Source organism: Ahaetulla prasina, chromosome 7 (assembly GCF_028640845.1).
Source record: "Ahaetulla prasina isolate Xishuangbanna chromosome 7, ASM2864084v1, whole genome shotgun sequence".
In the NCBI taxonomy this organism is placed as follows: domain Eukaryota; kingdom Metazoa; phylum Chordata; class Lepidosauria; order Squamata; family Colubridae; genus Ahaetulla; species Ahaetulla prasina.
Window position 1 is genome coordinate 958,078 of NC_080545.1, and position 21,104 is coordinate 979,181.

General features: G+C 45.0%; 1 protein-coding gene across 6 annotated transcripts in view; it reads right to left on the reverse strand.

Annotated features, from left to right (window-relative positions):
- Positions 1-21,104, reverse strand: part of SEMA3D (semaphorin 3D) — a 125,719-nt gene that overhangs the window by 51,241 nt on the left and 53,374 nt on the right. For all 6 annotated transcript variants that reach the window (XM_058190050.1, XM_058190048.1, XM_058190049.1 and 3 more), the window contains exons 3-6: positions 20,732-20,892; positions 8,979-9,041; positions 4,971-5,090; positions 2,599-2,692 (exon numbers count right to left, since the gene is read on the reverse strand). In XM_058190050.1, the coding sequence (XP_058046033.1) occupies positions 2,599-2,692; positions 4,971-5,090; positions 8,979-9,041; positions 20,732-20,892 (438 nt within the window). The remainder of the gene's footprint in view (positions 1-2,598; positions 2,693-4,970; positions 5,091-8,978; positions 9,042-20,731; positions 20,893-21,104) is intronic.

Below are 21,104 nucleotides of genomic sequence, written 5' to 3' on the forward strand. Positions count from 1 at the left end.
CTCATTATCTGAGAATAAAGGACGGATATTTATCATATTCTCTTTCTGAACTGTGACCAATCCTTCAAAGAACCAGACTGTAACATCTCTTCTGCCATAAATTAAACAGGAAAAAAAAAAGAAGGTCAGGTACATTCTTCTTATCTTACAACAAGACATTATAACTTGATGGACAAGTTAAATGAAACGGCCCCCCCAAAAAAGTAGAAAAGAGGCAGCGTGTCAAAGGAAATTCTTGGTGGTGTTGAAGTGAAGAGATTAGTCTGGCATTCCAGGATGGCAGATACCTGACTCCACCAAATATGATTCTAGAACTGGAAGAAGACAGAGTGACATTGTACTTTGACAGGGTGCTTTAGGCTAGGATTTTAGCAATACAATAAGGGCAGGATTTTCTTCCACATGAAATGCACTTAGCGCGGAGAACTCAGAGGTCGCTTGGGAAGCCAGGTACAAATACAGCCAACATCAAAGCTAGGATCTGGCCAAAGAGACTTGCATTTTTCCCCTGAAAACTTCTCCAATTTGCATGGGGATATCTGCATTTCTCTGGATTTTGCGATGTAGTTCTCTGATTAAAAACAAACAAACACACCGACATTCATACACGGGGGGCAGCCCAGACAAAAATGCATAGATTGGAAAATGTAGACAAATTGGTGTTGAAACCTGAGCCACAGCACATATTCGGGCAGGCTTTTAAGAAGTTAAAACAGACACACAAAAAGGAGGCAAAACTAACCCTCCATGGGAAATGGAAAGATTCAGCCATTCTTAATTGAAGGGTTGGGTAAATTCATCTCGTATTATTTAAGCCCAATGAATCTGCAAGCAGATCTCCAAATTTTGATTCTTTCCGAATCTTATAGTCTAAGATCGCTTTCCCTGGAGTTGCTCAGAAGCTAATCTACAACATTGTGGTTGAAAAAGCTTTGTTCCATCATTGATCAATGACGCTGTTCTTCAGAAAGTGACTTTAATATTTATGCCCTCACAATCCAATTCTTAATATTAAATTCTTGTAGAACAAAATGCATCAATTTCACTTCTGTTGCTATGTTTAAGCAACAGGTTTATGACACTTCAATTGCGTTAATCTCTGAACTTGAATGGTGCCCTATTCCTAGGCCTACAGTCGGTGTGTGCACATGAATAATCTTAATCAACCATTTATAATAATCTCCTTAGAATAGAGTTTATTTTAAAACAATATTTGTTTATATGCAATCTAGAGTGTCAGGTGGAAATATATTTTACAAATCTTAACCTTTGCAGCAGAAGCTAAGTATCTCTCTCTCCTCCAAGTCCTTATATTTAAGCACAAATTGTTTCCTGCTTTCTGTTCTATGCCTGGTTCTTGATTTGTTAATTGGTGAGGTTTATGCCGTGATTTTTTTAGGGGCTCAAGATGACTTCGGTGATAGAAATTGACAGGCAGAACATAGCAAGATGTATCTTCCAAGAAAATCTAAGGGCTCAGCCAAGCAGGTGTTTTTGCAAGCTGCCCTAGAAACCAGAAAAAAATCTACTGAGCTTGCAAATGTTTTCTAGCTACGAAAAGCATCTGTTCTTCTGATTATTTTTACATGCAGTAGAATGAAAGGAGTCTGCTGCTCACTCATGGAGCTTCTCAGGAATATGAATTACTAAACACATTTGTGCCGCTGCACTAGGAAACCCTGGCCTTACTCCAAAGTTTTCACTTAATCATAACTAAACAATGATGATTTTACTGGTGAAATGATATTGATGTTTTATTGATTATAATGTGTAGGTCCACCAAAAGGAAGGCTTTCTTAGGTCCAGCTTTGCAATGCTTCCAGAACCTTCCTTGCTCCACTGCCCACTAATATATTTCCAAGGAAGACACCCTGCTCCAGCTACCATAAGGTACACCATGATTAACAATCCTCAATCTGAGCAGACAAGAATTTTGGCCTAAAGAGAGAGTATCTCTCTGTTCCAGGACTTGTTTGTTTGTTTGTTTGTTTACATTTATACCCCACCCTTCTCCGAAGACTCAGGGTGGCTTACAATGTATAAGGCAATAGTCTCATTCTATTTGTATATTTTTTTACAAAGTCAACTTATTGCCCCCCCAACAATCTGGGTCCTCATTTTACCTACCTTATAAAGGGTGGAAGGCCGAGTCAACCTTGGGCCGGGCTCGAACCTGCAGTAATTGCAGGCTCTGTGTTCTAATAACAGGCTTCTCTACTGCCTGAGCTATCCCGGCCTTCTTTCTCCCTAGGAAGCTGGTATGCTGACCAGTTTAGCAAAGACTGATGGTGACCAGTCCGTCTAGTTGTCCCAAAGGTGTTTTTTCCTTGAAGACATCTTGCTTCCCATCCCAGAAGCTTCAGAATTGAAGAAGCTTCTTGGATGAGAAGAGAAAGGTCTACAAGGAAAAAACAAGCCCAGTTGCCTCTTGAAAAACCAGGACTGAGAATCTCATAAGCATCCAGTCTAGTTATTAACAGATCCACCAGAAAGGAATTTTTAAAACGCATCACATTATAAAAGAAAAGAAATACTGGAAGGATGTATCCGTCTTAGCCAAGTGCCTGAAAAACCGCCTCTGGGAAGTGGAGTCCTTACCTGCCATGACCGATGCAAAAGGCTGCTGGGGGTCAAAGGGACATTTCAGTCTGCCGGATTCCAAGTGGTGAGTATTAAATCTGAACATGACATCCTGCACAGAAAGGAGGCGCATCCATTAGTTCAAGTGGGAGGAAGTCTGGATTTAAAGAGAGTCAGTCGTTATACTGTAGAACTAGGACTGAGGAGATCCAGGAGACATCTTAGCCATGGAGGTCCTGGAGCGGATTTGGGCCAGACGTTCAATCCCAGCCCTACCATTTTTTCTCTGTTGGGAGAGAATATTGGAGGAAAGAGCGTTATGTACTTCCTCTTGGAGTTAAAACAAGATAAAGAAGTGGAGAAGTAGAGTAGATTATGAGCTTCAATCTGCTCTACAGATGTCTATAACTAATGAATGGCTTGCATGTAGGTCTCTATATCCAGAAGCTCAACTCTAAGAGCCCTTGTTCAAATGTTCTTCACCCTTCCCTGATTTGACACAAGGCCCTAAAGATGCCACAGTTGCGGTTAAAATAATATTCTCTTTTAACCCTGGAACAGCTGAGGATGGGCCAAGAAAGAGCCAAATGCAATATTCTAGCAAGGGGGCTGGAAAAAAATTGCCAATTGGGCGCAAGTGGAGACATGATTGATTAGGTTTGTATGCACATCCATTGACTACACTGATATATTTATAACGAAACACATAATTATATGTATTTTAGACCAAAGCGGGGCTAGTTAGCACTTCCCCTGCCCATTTTCTGGCTACCTCAAGACAGCCTCAAACAGAACCTACCTGCCCAGCACTGACAGTGTAAAAGAAATGCTGCAAAAGAAAACAGGCTTTTAAACGCTTCCCAGAAAAACTATTTTTCAGTTTTTAGAAAGGACGGAGGGTGCCAGAGCAATTCAGTTATGCTTCATGCAGAACAGAGCCAAGTTACACAACCTAACAACCTCCAGCAATGTTGGAGCTGTGATCCTTCCAGTTTCCAATTGGCCCAACTCATTTATAATGCAGTTGGTCCAAATTCATCATTTTAAACGGTGCCCTTCCCAGGTCAGAGCATAAAAAGGGTTACAGAGGGAAAAGCACCAAGGGCTACGATCGGCATTTGCCATCAGGAATTTCCAAGATGGCATCGCTTCAATGCTGCTCAGAACAAAGACCAGAGAAGGACCTTCAGGCTTGGGGGACTAAAACCCTCGCACAGAATTTATGCCCTCTTAGAGAGCTATCAGCTGGCCAGATTTCTCTGGGAAACTTAACAAACTGAACAGGACGGTGAGAGCTTCCAAGCCTTCGGCACTTACCTCGATGTGTTTATTATAGGTATGGCCAAGAGACTTCTATGGAATTTAGATTAAATTTGGCATGAACTTTAGTGGCAGCCGGCCTGGACTCGTAATCTCGTTGTGCAAAAATATGCAAACTTCTTGGAAAAGGATCTAGAAAGCTTAAAATCAGGTCGAAAGGAATCTGCTCTCTAGCCAAACATTTATTTTTCCTGGGGAACGTTATCGGCAGGTATCCCCAAGGCTGACCGACAGCTACAGAGCGAAGGAACCACAGCCCTGAGATTAAAGTCTAGACACCACCAAGGAATTGTGGTCATATTTCTCGATAATTAACAAAATTAATATAGCGGTTAGCTGGCCTTTCCGAGATACAGAACAAAATAGGAAAAAAATGATGCTACTGTAGATTTCTTTAGGCAGAGAAAAAAAGTTTTAAGGTAAAGTATTTCTACTTTGATTTCCATTTTGGTTTAGTGGGATGATGACCATGTTTCAATTTCAGAGCAAATGTTTGGTAACATAATCTTCCTCCTCCTCCTCCTCCTCCTCCTCCTCCTCTTCCTCCTCCACTGAATATGAACCTTGTAATTCTAATTTCACCTCTCATCCATAATGCTGAGAGAAGGACAAAATACACAGAGAAGCTTCAAGGGGAATCTTGGCCCAGCAGGCACCAGAAGCCAAGTGATGAAGCTTCAGAGGGAAGGCTCTGCCCACAGCCTATTCAAAAGGATTTGTGGGGCGGGGGGGGGGTTTCCTTTCATTTACTGCCACCCCCTGCTAGTAAAAGGCATCTTACAGGCTAAAATGTGCTCTGGAGACCATTAATCACCTGATAAAAGCAAGACTGTACCCAACCACATTAATCACCTCATCTGAGGTTTGCCAATATTCAAAAATGTGAGGACATAAATTCTTACACGATTTGGTAAAAACCGCTATCCTGCCTGCCTGACGGCAGTGGCCGTCAGATCATTTTTATAAGGCTACAGACTAACTTTCTCTCTTTTAAAAAAAAAAAAAAGATTTCCATGGAAATGATGGATGCTAGGGAAAGTCACGGTCCATTTGGGGAAGGATGAAATTACCTCTTTGTGTGTTCCGAGATCGATGTAGCCACAGACCGGGTGAAAAGCTCCCGTACCGCAGACATAAACATGAGTCTTGTTGTAAGGCTGAAGGACTCTGATAAAGTTGGCACATTCTGTCTATAGTGAAAAGAAGGACAGGCAACGTCAGCTGCTATTGACATCCAGAGGGCAGTTCCACAAGCTGCACAACACTCAGGGAAGACACAGACAACCTGAGCCATTGCATTTCTCTTGCAAGATTGCCAGTTTGTGAAGAGGGTTCCTTATATTTAAAAATAAGCCCTGGCTTTCACACCCTGCTTGGAGGTTTTGTGTTGCCTGAATCAATAAAGCATTGCTGTTCTCCCAAGAAAAGAGGCTTACAAGGAGATGGGGAAGGATGACAAGAACTGACCCAACTCTTGGAACATCCACGTGCTTATTGTACCCATGAAAGCTCAAACAACGGGCTCGCTTGTGAATTATAACAAGGTCAAACCGAACCGCCAGAATGTCTTCAGCCAGCCATTGTGTGAGGAAGGAGGCCACATGCAGCAAGATAGGGACGGACAATAGCAGGGAAAAAAGGCTATTAAGCAGCTTTATCTCAGAAGCGTTGCAAACATATCGCTCATCAGATTGGCTTTAAGGGTTGGGGTTTCTTTCATTCCCCACCTTCTTGAATTAAAAGGTGTCTGGGACAGGGGTGAAATCTACTTACCTTCCTTACTGGTTCGGAAGTTAAAACCAGGAAGTAATGACACCTGGGTGGGTGGGCAGAGCTTTGCTCCGCCATCGCTACCGATCACCAAACTACCGGCCACGATCACTACCGGATCGCGCGATCCGGTCCGATCCGGTCCAATCCGGGAGCATTTCACCCCGGTCTAGGGTAGGTTTCATCTTCAGAGCCGCTCTCTTTAAAACAGCCACAGAGGACTGCAAAAATTGCTAGTGTATCAGTTTGGAAGTCTTCTCTTGCTAGTGTCCTGTGCTCAGGTCATGCTCAATTTCCACAGAAATCAAAAAAAGAGTTGAGGAACAGATCGCGCCTGGGTCAGCTCCAACCCCTGTTGACTTCAGAGGACGGGCGGTGGAAACTGGGAATCTGCTTACTGCCCTCTGTAATAAAGGCTGCCTTTTCTCTTCTAAGCCAAGGCATTGTCACCCTCCGGCATCTGAGCATTTCTGCCTGATTCTGGTCCCCATCAGGTGGCCTCCGCAAGGTCTGCTGGGTCAGAGCCCTGATTAAAAATATTTGTTAGAAGGGGAATGAAAGGGAAGCCTGCCTTATCAGAGGTTTTGCTCCTATACGTTAATCACACAGGGGGTATTTCCAGGCATGACAGCCTCCATTCGCCTCCCATCCTTTAGTTTTTCTTTTAATAACTTTCATTTGAATGTTGGATGCATTTCTCAGCCTGCTGTGCAGCAAATCCCTTATTCTGCAAGAAATATGGATAGAGATACTAGGATGATGATGATGATGATGGTGATTATTGGAAAAAGCAAAATTCTTCTTCATAGCTAGAACTCTTTGGCCTGACTATTCTCAGGTACTTTCCCTTCTCTTTTCCCCAAAAACAGCCAAGTTGGTCAGAAATGGCAGAGCCTCACAGCAAAAGCACCAGGAAGCCGCCCCAAATTCATTTTGCTGCCCATTTTAGCCACATTCCTTCTGGAGTGGCTCACAACAGGAAACATGCATGTGAACTCCACATTTATGTGTCGCTGGTCTCAGTAGAAATCAAAAGCATGACTTTAATGAGCCAAAGCTGCAAAAGGCACGTTGTAAAAGCTGGACCCATGGAGACTTGGAAGAAAAGTCTAAGCAGATGGACCCATGTAGGAGGTGGTGGGTGGAGTGGCCAGAACTGGCTGGGTCCTATTTTACCAGCCAGACAAACTCCCCATGATTAGCTGAGTAGGATGGGTCATATCAGCATGGCTTCGTAGCCGAGGAAGTCTCTGTGAAACCCAGATGGCTCTTTGGCCGGCCGCCTGCTCGTTCCAAAGGATGTGGTCTAAAAGGGATGCCGAGGCCCAAGGAGAAAAAGGGTTGCCGCAACCCTTCTCTGGCTAGGTCTACAAGGGTGAACTAAAGCAATGTCCCTGCAGGGGAGGGGGGAGGGGAGGCTTCCTCCACCACCGTTCCTGGGCCTTGATTGAGATGATCTGAAGTTTCCTGCAGTCTAGGAATCGAGTGGCACCTGCAGATGTCAGGGGAAGTTCATCTCCACCATCTGCCATGAGAAGGGATGGAGAGAAAGAGAGAGAAGAAAACAAGAGAGAAGAGGTGGACGCAGTTCAGACAGAACAGGAAGAGAGCAGCATTCGGGAGCTGCATCAAACAAATACATCAGAATGAAAATTTGTCTACAATGTATTCCCGACAGCTAGATTGCCCTCAAAGGAGGGACAACTGGCTGGAAAATCAATTTATGTCATTTATGATGTGGGAGTCTGGGAAAAGACCTGGCAGTTGATGTTACTGAAGAAGTTCCAATAGTGACTTTGAAGAGGGACAACATAAGCTGAAAAAAAGGGGGGGGAAAAACATGTCCAGGTGATGTATGAGAAGAAGCAGGTTGCAGTAGATTCAATCCCATCTTCTTTTCTCTCTTCCTGACCATCCTAAAGGGGCCTCTTGCAGCAAATTACATCTTCATAACATTTCCAGTACAACATTCCACATATTGTAATGTCATTAGGGAAATAATGATGAAAGGGTTTTTTTTTTAGCAAAAAGAAACAAATATTCAGAATACCAGATGGAAGCATAAAAGAGAAAGGAGAAAGAATTGAAGTTAAAAAAAAGCATTGTGATTCCTCTTCATTATGCATTGGTCATGCTGCACCCAAAACCTTGTGTCTAATTGTGGACATCACTTTTTTAGGAAGGCCACGGATGAACTGCAGCTTGATCAAAGATTTCTTTCCAAAGAATGAAAGAGTTGAATATAGTTGGGCTGCAAAGAAGAGAAACCTACAAGATGCCATGATAACCTTGTCAAGAGTCATGGAGAAGGTAGGACAGAATTATTCCCATTTTTTTTTTCCAGAAGACAAAACAGCAACAATACGGGTTTAAACCAGAGATGTCCAACCGTGGCCACTTTAAAAACTGTGGACTTCAACTCTCAGAATTCCCCAGCCAGTCTTGCTATCTAGGAATTATGGGAGTTGAAGTCCTCAAGTTTTAAAGTTGCCAAGGTCTGACATCCCTGGTTTAAACCATTAGATTCTGGTTAGATATGAATAAAAAAGTTCTACAATAAAAGCTGTTCAACCATAGATTTCCTCAGCAGGTGATGAGTACAAGGAGAGGTTGGATAGTTATTTTCATATGAAAACCTGAACTAGATGATCTCTAAGACCCTTTTCAAGTTATCCACTCTGATTCTGTGAAATAATAAATCTTGGAGAGATCAAAGAATATATTCAAGTGGGCTTTCTATGACCAATGGCAATAATGTTTTTTTTCCCTTCTTCTTCTTCTATCCGATTTTCATTTGTGTGATTGAGCTGCCATGAGTTGACAGATGGAGCAGACTAACCACTCTTGGCCAAAGCAACATCTTGAATGCAACTGCTTTTTATAGGCTCCGTGGGTGTCAGGAGCAAAGAGATTCAAAAACACTGAAAAAGGCAGAGGAAATCTTCAGCGGAGCATGAATCCCAACAAAAATGGCTCCTGCTTTGACGGTGGCAACATTTTTGACTAATCATTTTATTTATTGCTGGAGGAGAAATTAAGGAGCCTGTCTTTGTGGCGAAGGACACGCAGCCCTTTAACAGTAGCCAGCGAGCCCCTTCTGTCTCGGGGTTGGTGCAAACTGGGCTGAGTAAACCATGAGTCAGATAGAACCCCCAGAGACAGCGCCATACCAGCAACACCACCAGCTCAACAGCCAGGATCAAATCGAAGAGACATTAACAACCGCCTGCATTTCGGGTCCCCAGATTCCCCCAATGGACAGATTGCAATCGTAAGATCCGAGGGGAAAGAAAAAGCAATATACTTACATGGGCATCTTTCCCGGCTAGTTTACATAAATCCACTTTTTCCTTTGCTGCGGGCCAAAATATCTGCAATTCATTTAGAAATGGGTCTTAGAATCAGATGATTTTGTTATTCTTGACTTAAATTATATTTATACATTCGCTTCTCTATTACATCAGCATCTGAGAACCTCAATGCAGGCATTGACTATGACTAAGTCTCAGCCACCCTCTGTGCCCTTCCAGGCCTCCAGTGAGGAAGGAGCTGGCATTAAACAGGGACCGGACCCCCGTTTTCCCCTCCCGGGCTGAAAGGTGTCATTTGCCCCTACACAGCAATCCCATGAAAAAAATAACAATTCTGCAATAATTTCAGGTCTGGACAAGAACTGCATGGACGATGGGTTAAAATGCTGAGCATCACCTTTCAAAGAACAAGATTTCCCCGGCTCTCAATATACTTAAATCTGATGTGAAAATATTTAACAAGCATTAAGCACATTCAATAAAATAAAATATGGAATCTTCAAGCTACATTTAAAATTACAATTCAGATACATTAAAAGTCCTGGTAGCATTAAAAATGCTTTTGCATCCTGGAGAAGCATCCATTAGTTGGGTGTACTATCTATATCTCAAAACATGTATAAGAACGGGTAAATAAAATGCATGAATGCCTTAAAAAATTACATTTTGTCTTCTCTTTTTTCAATGTCCTCCTCCCATTCCCCACCCGACTGCCTGAGTTTATTATTTTCCCCCTTCTTTTTTTTATTTTGGGTTTTATTTAATTTATTGGGTAGTTTCACATAGGGCTTTGTTGTTCGAGGAAGACGAGGTCTAAGCATACGGTTCACACATTACATTTGCATTTAGATTTTATGCCTGCATATAAGCATGCCTTGATAATTAACGATTGCAAAGATAAAGATAAAAAACACTTAGAATAAACTTTGAGATCTGTTACTGACATGCACTTATAACAATACTTATTTGTAAATATAGACAACTTTAGGGTGTCACCCCTATTTAGGCCTACTCAGAGTATGAATGGGGTCTCTTCTCTAAGGATGCACATTTTGTACATCCTTAGAAAAGTTGTGCAAGTTTATAACTGTCTTTCAATGACATGAATTTTAAATGTTGGCTTTGATTTCAACTGCATCGTTTTATTGTTATTATTTATGTTCCTTTTTTAATTGTTGCAAACTACCTTCAAAGCTGGTATAAACAAAAAGGCGGGGTATAATTGAGCCCAGTGCACATATTCTGGAGAGGGAGGGAGGGAGAGAGAGAGAGAGCGCAGTTCCTTGAGGATGGGCTCCAGCATGAGTCAAAAAGTTTGGAAGAGTAAACCTTCAGTCCCAGGGACCGACTCGATTGGATCCTGAGTTGGTTCAGCCTTTAGAAACTAAGTCAACTAAGTCATCAACCATTTTGAAATTGTTGAAAGCACAAGACGGAAGCAGGTAAGGCTGCTTAGTTCTCTCTTGTTCTCAATTGCAGGACAGGGAATAACCAATTTTTGGGAGACAGATTCTGGTTGACTCTTGGGGGAGAGAGGGACCTTTCTAATTGTATGACCAGTCCAAAAGGGTGGTTGCTTTCTTTACCAAGTGGAAACTAGATGGTGATTAAGTCTGAACTCAACAACTCCTTCCGATTCTATGACTCTAGGAGATGAAGCAGTGGCTCCTTCCACTCATGTTTCGTGGCTCGTGGCCTTTGACACCAGGATCAATACTTAGCTCAGCCCTCCTGGTGACCCATGGGCATCGATAAGCTTTTCCTCTGCGGGACTCCCCTGCAGGAAGACCAGAATCCTCCAGATGGAAGGGAAAACACCAGGCGTCCCATAAATCTGGCGCTAATGAGCCACACGTGATGGGAGCAGGGAGTATTTTCATGGGGTTGATTTACGAGTCCTTTTCAAAAGCAAAGCGGAGAAAGTGAAGGATGGCTTTGAAGGTTCCTGTTGTATTAAAAAAGAATAGTCGCTGCTTTAATACTGAGATTGCAACTCAACTTAGAAAGGAGGCCACAACTCACAATATGTAGAGTGACATGTTTTCCACACGGAAAACGGGGAGCTCGCCTAGTGATGGATTTACCACTGTCCATATGGGTGGAATGAAAGTGTCAGATGGCTAAGGAAGAAGAGGAGAATGGAAATCAGATGTGGCTTTTTTGTTTGTTTGTTTGTTTGTCTTCAAAGAGCAAGTCATGACTCAGAGAGCAGGCACTTCTCCTTAGTGCTGGGATTCTCCAGCTATCTGTACAGGGGCTGAAATGTGCTTGAAAAATTAAGTTCTTGTGTCGCGTATATGACTCACTTGTCTTTATTCCTTTTGGCAGGGAATTCCTAGGGGAATAGCTTTTTTTCCCAGGACCAATTCTTTTTTTTATTTTATTTATTTTGTCACACAATATATATAAGCATAAACATGAAATAACTATACAATATATAAGCATATATATGAGTATCTAATAACTATATTAATTGGATATAATGAAAGGAAACAATAAGACAGGAACGGTAGGCACGCTTGTGCTCTTATGCACGCTAACTAATTCTAATTCTAATTCTAGAATTCTAATTTTAAGCCATGTTAGAATTATAATTCTAAGCCATGTTAGTCTATGACAGCCAGAAATGAGAAGGCATCTGGCCAATACTTTTACTGACTGACAAATTCTATTAAGAGGCATAAGGGTTCATGAGTTCAGCTCACCAAAGAGTTTACTAAACCCTTTTTGGTAAAATTGCTAGTCAGAAAAGGTTAGTCAGTAAAATTGCTAGTTACTCAGATTCTTCCTGAATCTTCATAAGAGGTCTTCATGGCTCACGGAAAGTATTGCACTAAATATTTTTATTTATTTATTTCTTAGGTTTATATGGCCACCCATATTTCAAAAGTGACTCTGGGTCACGTACAACAATAAAGTAAAACAAATATATAAAAACAATCACTATAAAAATATCAAGGATCATTATTTACATTGAAATAGGCAAACCACAAGGAACAGCACAGACTTATATACCGCTTAGACTTATCTACCGCTTCACGGTGCTTTTACAGCCCTCTCTAAGCGGTTACAGATTCAGCCTCTTGCCCCCAACAATCCGGGTCCTCATTTTATAGAACTCAGAAGGATGGAAGGCTGAGTCAACCTTGAGCCGGTCAGGATCGAACTCCTGACTATGGGCAGAATTTGCCTGAAATACTGCACTTTAACCACTGTGCTACCAGGGCTCCGAATTGTCCATTGAGTCATGGACTGTTTTAGAATGCCACCGGTGCCCTGGAGCCCCAGCTCCGGATGACAAAGCCTTCTGTTGAGTGGCGTCCTGGACATTGACAAGGATGGAGCTAACCTCACTTCAGGGAAGTGGAGCCAATGTCCCATAAGGCAGAGAATGCTTTGAATCTGCCAAGCAAAGGTGGCACCAGCAACATTTAGCCTTCTCTAAGAGAACTTGCTCAAAATAAGAGAGTTCCATCTATTTATCTCTTTGCCCAGATGTACGTCAACTACATCTGGCCTTCACAGGTCTTTCACGTTGGCAGCTTGTCAACATTTTGTTGTTCTTTGATAGCAACACATCCCAGCAGAACCAGGGTGAATGTCCACGTCAACTCCACTGTGTTTGGTCTGCTGAATCCCTATTTACATTCTTGAGTAACAAAACATCTTAAAAAACATGCAACAAACATGTCAAGATAAATAAATATTTTAAATGAGTCTTCCACACTGCATTTAGGGAGGACTTTTACTGAATTACCCTCTGCTGTTGTGGTGAAATCACTGAGTTGGAGAGTCATTTTATGGACAAAGTGGAAACTATGAAGACTCTATCAGGGGCACATTGTTGGAATCAGATCTCTGCCCTGATGCTCAGAAGAGGCAATTAGAGCTTTAAGTCTCAGCATTGCATCATTTCCCTGGGCTTCCCCAGGGAATCGCTCAGGCTGACTGGTTCCTTTTGGAGCGAGCATCTATTTTCTGGAGATTTATAAGGTACAACATCATTTATTTATGGGGGAATGTATGCAGATGCATTCCTAACTAATAAAAAAAAATGACCGTATTTATTCTACGGTCCCAGATCTCCCACTAGAGCACTTCGTCTTCTCGTGTTATGTTAAAGGCCAGGGTTTTTCTCTGCTCTTGCTCTGCATTCATCCTTCCTCCTATCACTTCGTACTGCCTTCTAATTTATGGTGATTCCCCCCTAGGGTTTACCCCCACGGGGGAGGGGGATTTTGTCCGATGATGCAATTTCAAGGCACGTGAAGGGCCGACTTCTCCCAAAGGAGACAATTTCCTCACCTGCAGGAAGCTCTGAAGCAGCCAGGTGGCCTCCAGCCAACACAAACTTGACTGTATGAACACAGCACAACACAAACATTACATTCCAACACTCATCTGCTACCAGGAAGCATCTCTCAACCCTGGTGCCTTTCACGTGGCTTTGACGGACATAAAAATTGTGGTTGGAGGGACAAAATAGAAAGAGCTATTGATGTAGGGGGGAGAGCCTTACCCTGAAAACTAGAAGCATAAATCTATATAGAGACATAATAAAAGGTAGGATGGTTGCCAAAAGACTGGAGCACCTACAGGTCGCTCTGAGACCACTAGTTAGGGAAAATAATTTAGAACAGGAGCTCACCTTTAAAATATGCTGCTGTGTGCTACTGGCTCACGATAAAGGTCAGGGAGAAACTTATCAGAAACAGACCGGCCCAGCTGCAAAACTGTAAACAGAAGCGCAGGAGGCACCCTGACTAACCACATCCAAAGAAAAGCAGGACCTACAGAAGAAAAGGCCGCAAATCTTTTGGCAGTCTGAAAACCCCCAGGAAGGAAATGTTGGTGCTCCTCAACTTGCATTGGTGACAAGGGTTGAGCTATGAAGCGGATAATAGCTAGGTTTAAGCTTCCGTGTTTCAACTGGAGAAGAGATTCTACATAAGGTAAACCACGATTCTCTCACCAGGCATTCTTCAGATGTATTGGGGACTCCAGGATGGCTGAGAGTTGCATTTCCATCTCAAGGTCCAGCCTGAAAGCTCTAGTTTTTCTTCTGCGCATGCTCGAAAATGGTGGTGCTCTGAGTTCTCTGGAATGGTAGGCTGGACGGCCCCGGAACAATGCGGTGTTTGGAGACGCCGCCTGGCCGACTATGCCCCCTGACTCGATCCGTGGGTTCTCTGGCTTCCGATTGAGACCTTCAGGCCTCGTGTAAGATCTTCGGACGCCGAGGACGGAGACGGAGACGGAGACGGGGAGGCGAGCGGCATGGCGGCGGCCATTTTGGGGCGCGGCGGCTTTTTGGCGCTTCCCAGCTGATTCAGCCGAAGATTGAAGATCGGAGGAGGAAAGGATTGTGGTTTCCTGGAATCGGCTTGGAACGGCTTGGAACGGCTGGCCATTGGCTCCCACCCATACCATCCTCCCAGCTAGGTATTTGCCTATTGGCGATGGGGGTTGGGGCTCCCCGCTGATTAGGTTTTCCATCACCAGCTGGGAGTTCCTATGGCCGGCTATGATTTCGCTGCGACGGCGGTTTACATCTGTGGCGTTTTGCCACCTTGGCCGCCCTTATCCATCTGTCTGTTCTGGGCTCTCCGGACGGCCTTCATTTTGCCAGCGGACGCCGGCTGGAGGTTAAGGAGGCCGATATGATCCTGATGGTGTGCTTGGCTGGACCATACCGGAGGGCCTATGACTGGGCTGGGCCATATGGTGGGGCGAAGGGTGATGGAGGCGATGGGGGAATGAGAAGGAGGAGAGAGATATCCTTGATGTTTGCGTCTACCCCTAAACTGGTTGGTGTCATCTTGCCATCTTGCCCCTGTGTCATCTTGCCCCTATGTGCTTGAAGTGCTGTGACTGTCATTTGTCATCTGGAGCCATTTGAGTTCCATCATTAGCGGCTCATCAGGGTTTTTGCCTTCGAAGACGGTGTCTACACTTCTATTTTTTACCATCTTGCACCAGGTTCCAAATGGATTTACTGAGACTCAACTTTTCATTGAGACTTAATAGACCCTGTGTACCATCTATACCGCTCTGGGGACTATACCATCTTTTAGCCGCCTCTTCTCATGAGATACTCACCTTTTGAACTTCTTCGCTATGCAGGTGCCCCGCCGCAAGAATGGCCTCCACACTATCGAGGGCCTGCCTTAACGAAGGGTCTTGGGACCCAGAGAGGTGGCATGCGTCCAAGAAGAATCTTCGGGGGTTTTTAAATAGGTTTTTTAATAAGGGGTTTTTAAAGGGGGGGAGGGGATCGACGGGTAGGGGGAGTGACCCGTCGGGGAGGGTATGTCCAGTCCCAGCGTGCGCTCACGACACTATTTTAGCTGGTCCGAAGACAGGAGGGGAGGGGTCTGTTCCGAGCAGAGAATGTTATTCCATCTGTACGGTAAGTGGGAGGGGCAGATATGGCGGAGGCAGGGGCCGACGCTCTTTGGGAGCACGTGTTCGATGTCTAAAAGCGATCACGTGCTCCGCCCTCAGTCCTCACTGCTCCCGGATGGTCAAGACCCTCAGAGCTTGGGTCTCGGCTGATGCTTTGCAATGCCCGGTCCGTGGTTAATAAGGCTCCCTGATTTGTGATCTGATTCAGAGGAGTCCGGACCTTATGGGCATTACGGAGACTTGGCTGGGCACAGAAGGGGTGTACCCTGGTTGAACTGTGCCTCCGGCTTCCGTGCATTCCATCAGCCGAGGCCCAAGGTAGGGGTGGGGGGTGGCGGTTGTGATTAAAGAAAGTCTGGAGCCGAGGGAGTCCACTGTTCCTCAGATAGCTGGCTGTGAATCCTCCTTGTGAAGTGGGGCCACCGTAATCAGATGGGGCTGTTGATCACGCACCTGGCTCCTTGCTGCGTGACTACAGCCCTACCTGAACTACTAGAGGTGCTTGCTGGCGTGGCGGTTGAGATCCCCAGACTTTTGGTCTTGGGTGATTTCAACCTGCCATCTGCCGGCTTGTCATCAACGGTGGTTCAGGAGTTCCAGGCCTCCATGACGGCCTTGGATCTGATTCAAGTAACTGATGGCCCTACACACATTGGGGGAGGCGCGCTAGACTTGATTTTCATCTCTGGTCAGTGGGTAAATGATCTGGATTTAGGAGATATAGTGAAAGAACCGGTGTCATGGTCAGATCATTTTCTTCTTCGCCTAGACTTTCGGACCGCCGCTCACCACCGCAGGGAGACGGAGCCAATGCGTTGGTTCCGTCCCAGGCGCCTGATGGACCCGGAGAGGTTCCTGACGGAGCTTGGGCGCGTTCCTGAGGATCTTACCCACGCACGACTGAAGAACTGGTTGCGGCCTGGGAACGGGCCGCGGCTGGGGCTTTGGACCGTGTCGTGCCTTTGCGGCCTCTGACCCGGCGAGATCTCAATTGGCTCCTGGTTTTCCGGGGAGCGGAAAGAGATGAGACGCCGGAGAAGACGCCTAGAGAGTATTTGGAGGTCTAGCTGTTCCGAGGCTGATCGGACACTAGTGAGGTCCTTTACTAGGACCTACCTAGTGGCAATGAGGGAGGCGGTTGCCCACGCTTCCACCCTCATTGCATCGGCAGATAACCGCCCGGCCGCCCTGTTTGGTGACCCGTTCCTCCTCTATCAAGAGGACGGGATGACCCCTTACAGGGACGAGCTGAGGAGTTTAACGGTTATCTATACGATAAAATCGCTCAGCTTCGGGATAGTTTGGACCAAGATTGCGATGATCCAGCCGGGATGACAGAGTCGGCCTTGTTGAGGTTATTTGGGATGAGTTTGATTCTGTGGCTCCCGAGGACATGGACAGGTTGCTGGGGAGGTTACATGCAACTACATGTTTACTGGACCCGTGCCCTTCCTGGTTAGTGCTGGCTGCTCAGGAAGTGACACGAGGCTGGCTCCAGGGGATTATAAATGCTTTTTTGATGGAAGGGGTTTTCCCCGCCGCCTTGAAGGAGGCGGTGGTGAGACCTCTCCTCAAGAAGCCTTCCCTGGACCCAGCTATTTTGGGTAATTACCGTCCAGTCTCCAACCTTCACTTTGTGGTGAAGGTTGTAGAGAGTGTGATTGCATGGCAGCTCCCCCGGCACCTGGAGGAAACTGTCTATCTAGACCCGTTCCAGTCTGGCTTCCGACCCGGTTATAGCATGGAGACGGCTTTGGTCGCGTTGGTGGATGACCTCTGGAGGGCCAGGGACAGCGGTTGTTCCTCTGCCTTGGTCCTATTAGATCTCTCAGCGGCCTTCGATACCATCGACCATGGTATCCTGCTGCGCCGGTTGGAGGGATTGGGAGTGGGGGGCACCGTTTATCGGTGGTTCTCCTCCTATCTCTCTGACCGGTCGCAGACGGTGTTGACAGGGGGGCAGAGGTGCCTCGAGGCGCCTCACTTGTGGGTGCCTCAGGGTCGATTCTCTCCCCTACCCTGTCCAACATCTATATGAAGCCGCTGGGTGAGGTCATCAGTGGTTTCGGGGTGAGTTACCATCTGTACGCTGATGATACTCAGCTGTACTTTTCCACCCCGGACCACCCCAACGAAGCGGTCGAAGTGCTGTCCCGGTGCCTGGAAGCCGTATGGGTCTGGATGGGGAGAAACAGACTCAAGCTCAATCCCTCCAAGACGGAGTGGCTGTGGATGCCGGCATCCCGGTACAGTCAGCTGCATCCGCAGCTGACTGTTGGGGGCGAGTTAGTGGCCCCAAAGGAGGTGGTTCGCAACTTGGGCGCCCTCCTGGATGGACGGCTGTCTTTGATGAACATCTGGCCTTCACAGGCCTTTCACGTTGGCAGCTTGTCAACATTTTGTTGTTCTTTGATAGCAACACATCCCAGCAGAACCAGGGTGAATGTCCACGTCAACTCCACTGTGTTTGGTCTGCTGAATCCCTATTTACATTCTTGAGTAACAAAACATCTTAAAAAACATGCGACAAACATGTCAAGATAAATAAATATTTTAAATGAGTCTTCCACCCTGCATTTAGGGAGGACTTTTACTGAATTACCCTCTGCCGTTGTGGTGAAATCACTGAGTTGGAGAGTCATTTTATGGACAAAGTGGAAACTATGAAGACTCTATCGGGGGCACATTGTTGGAATCAGATCTCTGCCCTGATGCTCAGAAGAGGCAATTAGAGCTTTAAGTCTCAGCATTGCATCATTTCCCTGGGCTTCCCCAGGGAATCGCTCAGGCTGACTGGTTCCTTTTGGAGCGAGCATCTATTTTCTGGAGATTTATAAGGTACAACATCATTTATTTATGGGGGAATGTATGCAGATGCATTCCTAACTAATAAAAAAAAATGACCGTATTTATTCTACGGTCCCAGATCTCCCACTAGAGCACTTCGTCTTCTCGTGTTATGTTAAAGGCCAGGGTTTTTCTCTGCTCTTGCTCTGCATTCATCCTTCCTCCTATCACTTCGTACTGCCTTCTAATTTATGGTGATTCCCCCCTAGGGTTTACCCCCACGGGGGAGGGGGATTTTGTCCGATGATGCAATTTCAAGGCACGTGAAGGGCCGACTTCTCCCAAAGGAGACAATTTCCTCACCTGCAGGAAGCTCTGAAGCAGCCAGGTGGCCTCCAGCCAACACAAACTTGACTGTATGAACACAGCACAACACAAACATTACATTCCAACACTCATCTGCTACCAGGAAGCATCTCTCAACCCTGGTGTCTTTCACGTGGCTTTGACGGACATAAAAATTGTGGTTGGAGGGACAAAATAGAAAGAGCTATTGATGTAGGGGGGAGAGCCTTACCCTGAAAACTAGAAGCATAAATCTATATAGAGACATAATAAAAGGTAGGATGGTTGCCAAAAGACTGGAGCACCTACAGGTCGCTCTGAGACCACTAGTTAGGGAAAATAATTTAGAACAGGAGCTCACCTTTAAAATATGCTGCTGTGTGCTACTGGCTCACGATAAAGGTCAGGGAGAAACTTATCAGAAACAGACCGGCCCAGCTGCAAAACTGTAAACAGAAGCGCAGGAGGCACCCTGACTAACCACATCCAAAGAAAAGCAGGACCTACAGAAGAAAAGGCCGCAAACCTTTTGGCAGTCTGAAAACCCCCAGAAAGGAAATGTTGGTGCTCCTCAACTTGCATTGGTGACAAGGGTTGAGCTATGAAGCGGATAATAGCTAGGTTTAACCTTCCGTGTTTCAACTGGAGAAGAGATTCTACATAAGGTAAACCACGATTCTCTCACCAGGCATTCTTCAGATGTATTGGGGACTCCAGGATGGCTGAGAGTTGCATTTCCATCTCAAGGTCCAGCCTGAAAGCTCTAGGAGAAGAAGGCTGACATGTATCTCGCAGCATCTGTCTGAAGCAATTCCAGTCCACCCAGACTGATTTACCTGGCTTCTTGGCTACAGAAAAGAGCCATGCTATCTTCATGGTATGAACAGCTTCCTTGAAGTGGATCTACCTCACTTCATTACAGTCTAATGCTATGTTTCCCAACCTTGGCAACTTTAAGATAAGTGGACTTATCAACTCCCAGAATTCCTCAGCCAACATGGCTGGGTCTAATATCTCAAGAGAAGAGTCACTGATCATGTTACCTACTTGGGTAATGAAATGTCCCTAAGTCCACTAAGGCTCAGAGAGCATCAAGGACTCCACAGTCCAATGTCTCTATAATTTTGCCTTGTTGGACCGTATCTGAGACATCGCTCCCTCTGCTATAACAGGGAGAGGGTGAGCTACCATCTAATAGAGCTGTTGAAAAATATGACAAACAACATCTTCACTGAGAATTGCACACTCATAAACCATAAGAAGCAGACCAAGAAAGAAAGAAATGCCTGTGCTCTAAAATGGGTGACTGCAACTTAAATGAGTTTCTTTGAAAGTCTAATCCGAGGGTGATTTGAGTGCATTCATTTCCCTCTTTGAAATACACAGTTTGGAATAGCCAGCAAAAAAAAAAAAAATCTCGTGTTTTTCTTCTTAAATGTATCAATACCTATCCTTCCATGAAATCTCAAACAAGTATTTGATTATAGTAAAGTCACTTTGAATTATACCAAATGCATATTGACGTTTTATAGGAAGGGGTTCTCGCTCAGCGCATCGGCTTCCCATCTAACATCCTTGGAGCTCCTGACAGCAAAGCCAAAGCCATTTTTTCCAGAACAAATAAAGACTATAGCAATAAAGTTTCAGCTAGGCCTCTGCGTTTCTGGGCTGTTTTTTAAAAAAAACATCCGAGCAAAGAACGAGTTCTAGAAAGGAACTGGGAATCAATTCTGGAACAAAAGAAGTAGTAAGCTAAATCAAACGTGATGCATCCCTCCCTTGTTAATTCTAAGGGCCCCAGTGTGTTTTTGATGCCTTCTAACTCTAAGAATCTATTCGTCCTTTCTCTTCAAGTGAAGTGAAATATGAGTGTTTCTGCATGAAGACTGGCCCTGTTTGCATGTAGCTGTCATAATACACGGGGAAAGATGGAGAAAGATGTTACAACTGTTTACATTCTAGCTCCATCGAGGGCAAACGTCCAGCTGATATTTATCCTATTATATTGCTTTCCTGCTCCGAGGGGTCCGCAGGCTGACAAACTCAGTTTATTAAAAGCAAGCTACGTAACCATGGGTGGTTAGATTATTAAACCCACAGGATGGCGCAGGACAGATGATCCAAGCTTTTCATGAAATCAGGGAGAGGAAGCAGGTCGATTAGGAGGCAGACCTATTGATTCTGTACATTCGGACGCACAAGGATCAACTGACCTTCTTTCCATTTTTGTTTAAGTCGACTAAGCTGAGCAGAAATATGTGGTCCTTAGCGCCGAGCAGGAGATGACCCCTTTCTTCATCAAGCAGCAGGGTCCGAAAATCCAGCCCTTCTGCCGAGCCCAGGAACGGGATGCAGCTGTTCGAAAGCAGCAAGTCTGTGAGAGAACGAAGAAAATCCTTGGAACCGAGAATGTATAAACATGGATCACGGGTGTCTTCTATAAATATTGGCACCCAGAAGGATCTTGGTTAAGATAACTCAGTTGAGTTAGCAAAGATCTCTTCCTAGAGAACACAGGACAGAGGAAGGCTAGCACAGCAGGTTTTTTTTTTTTTCATAAGCTCCACATTTATCAAAACTGAGGTT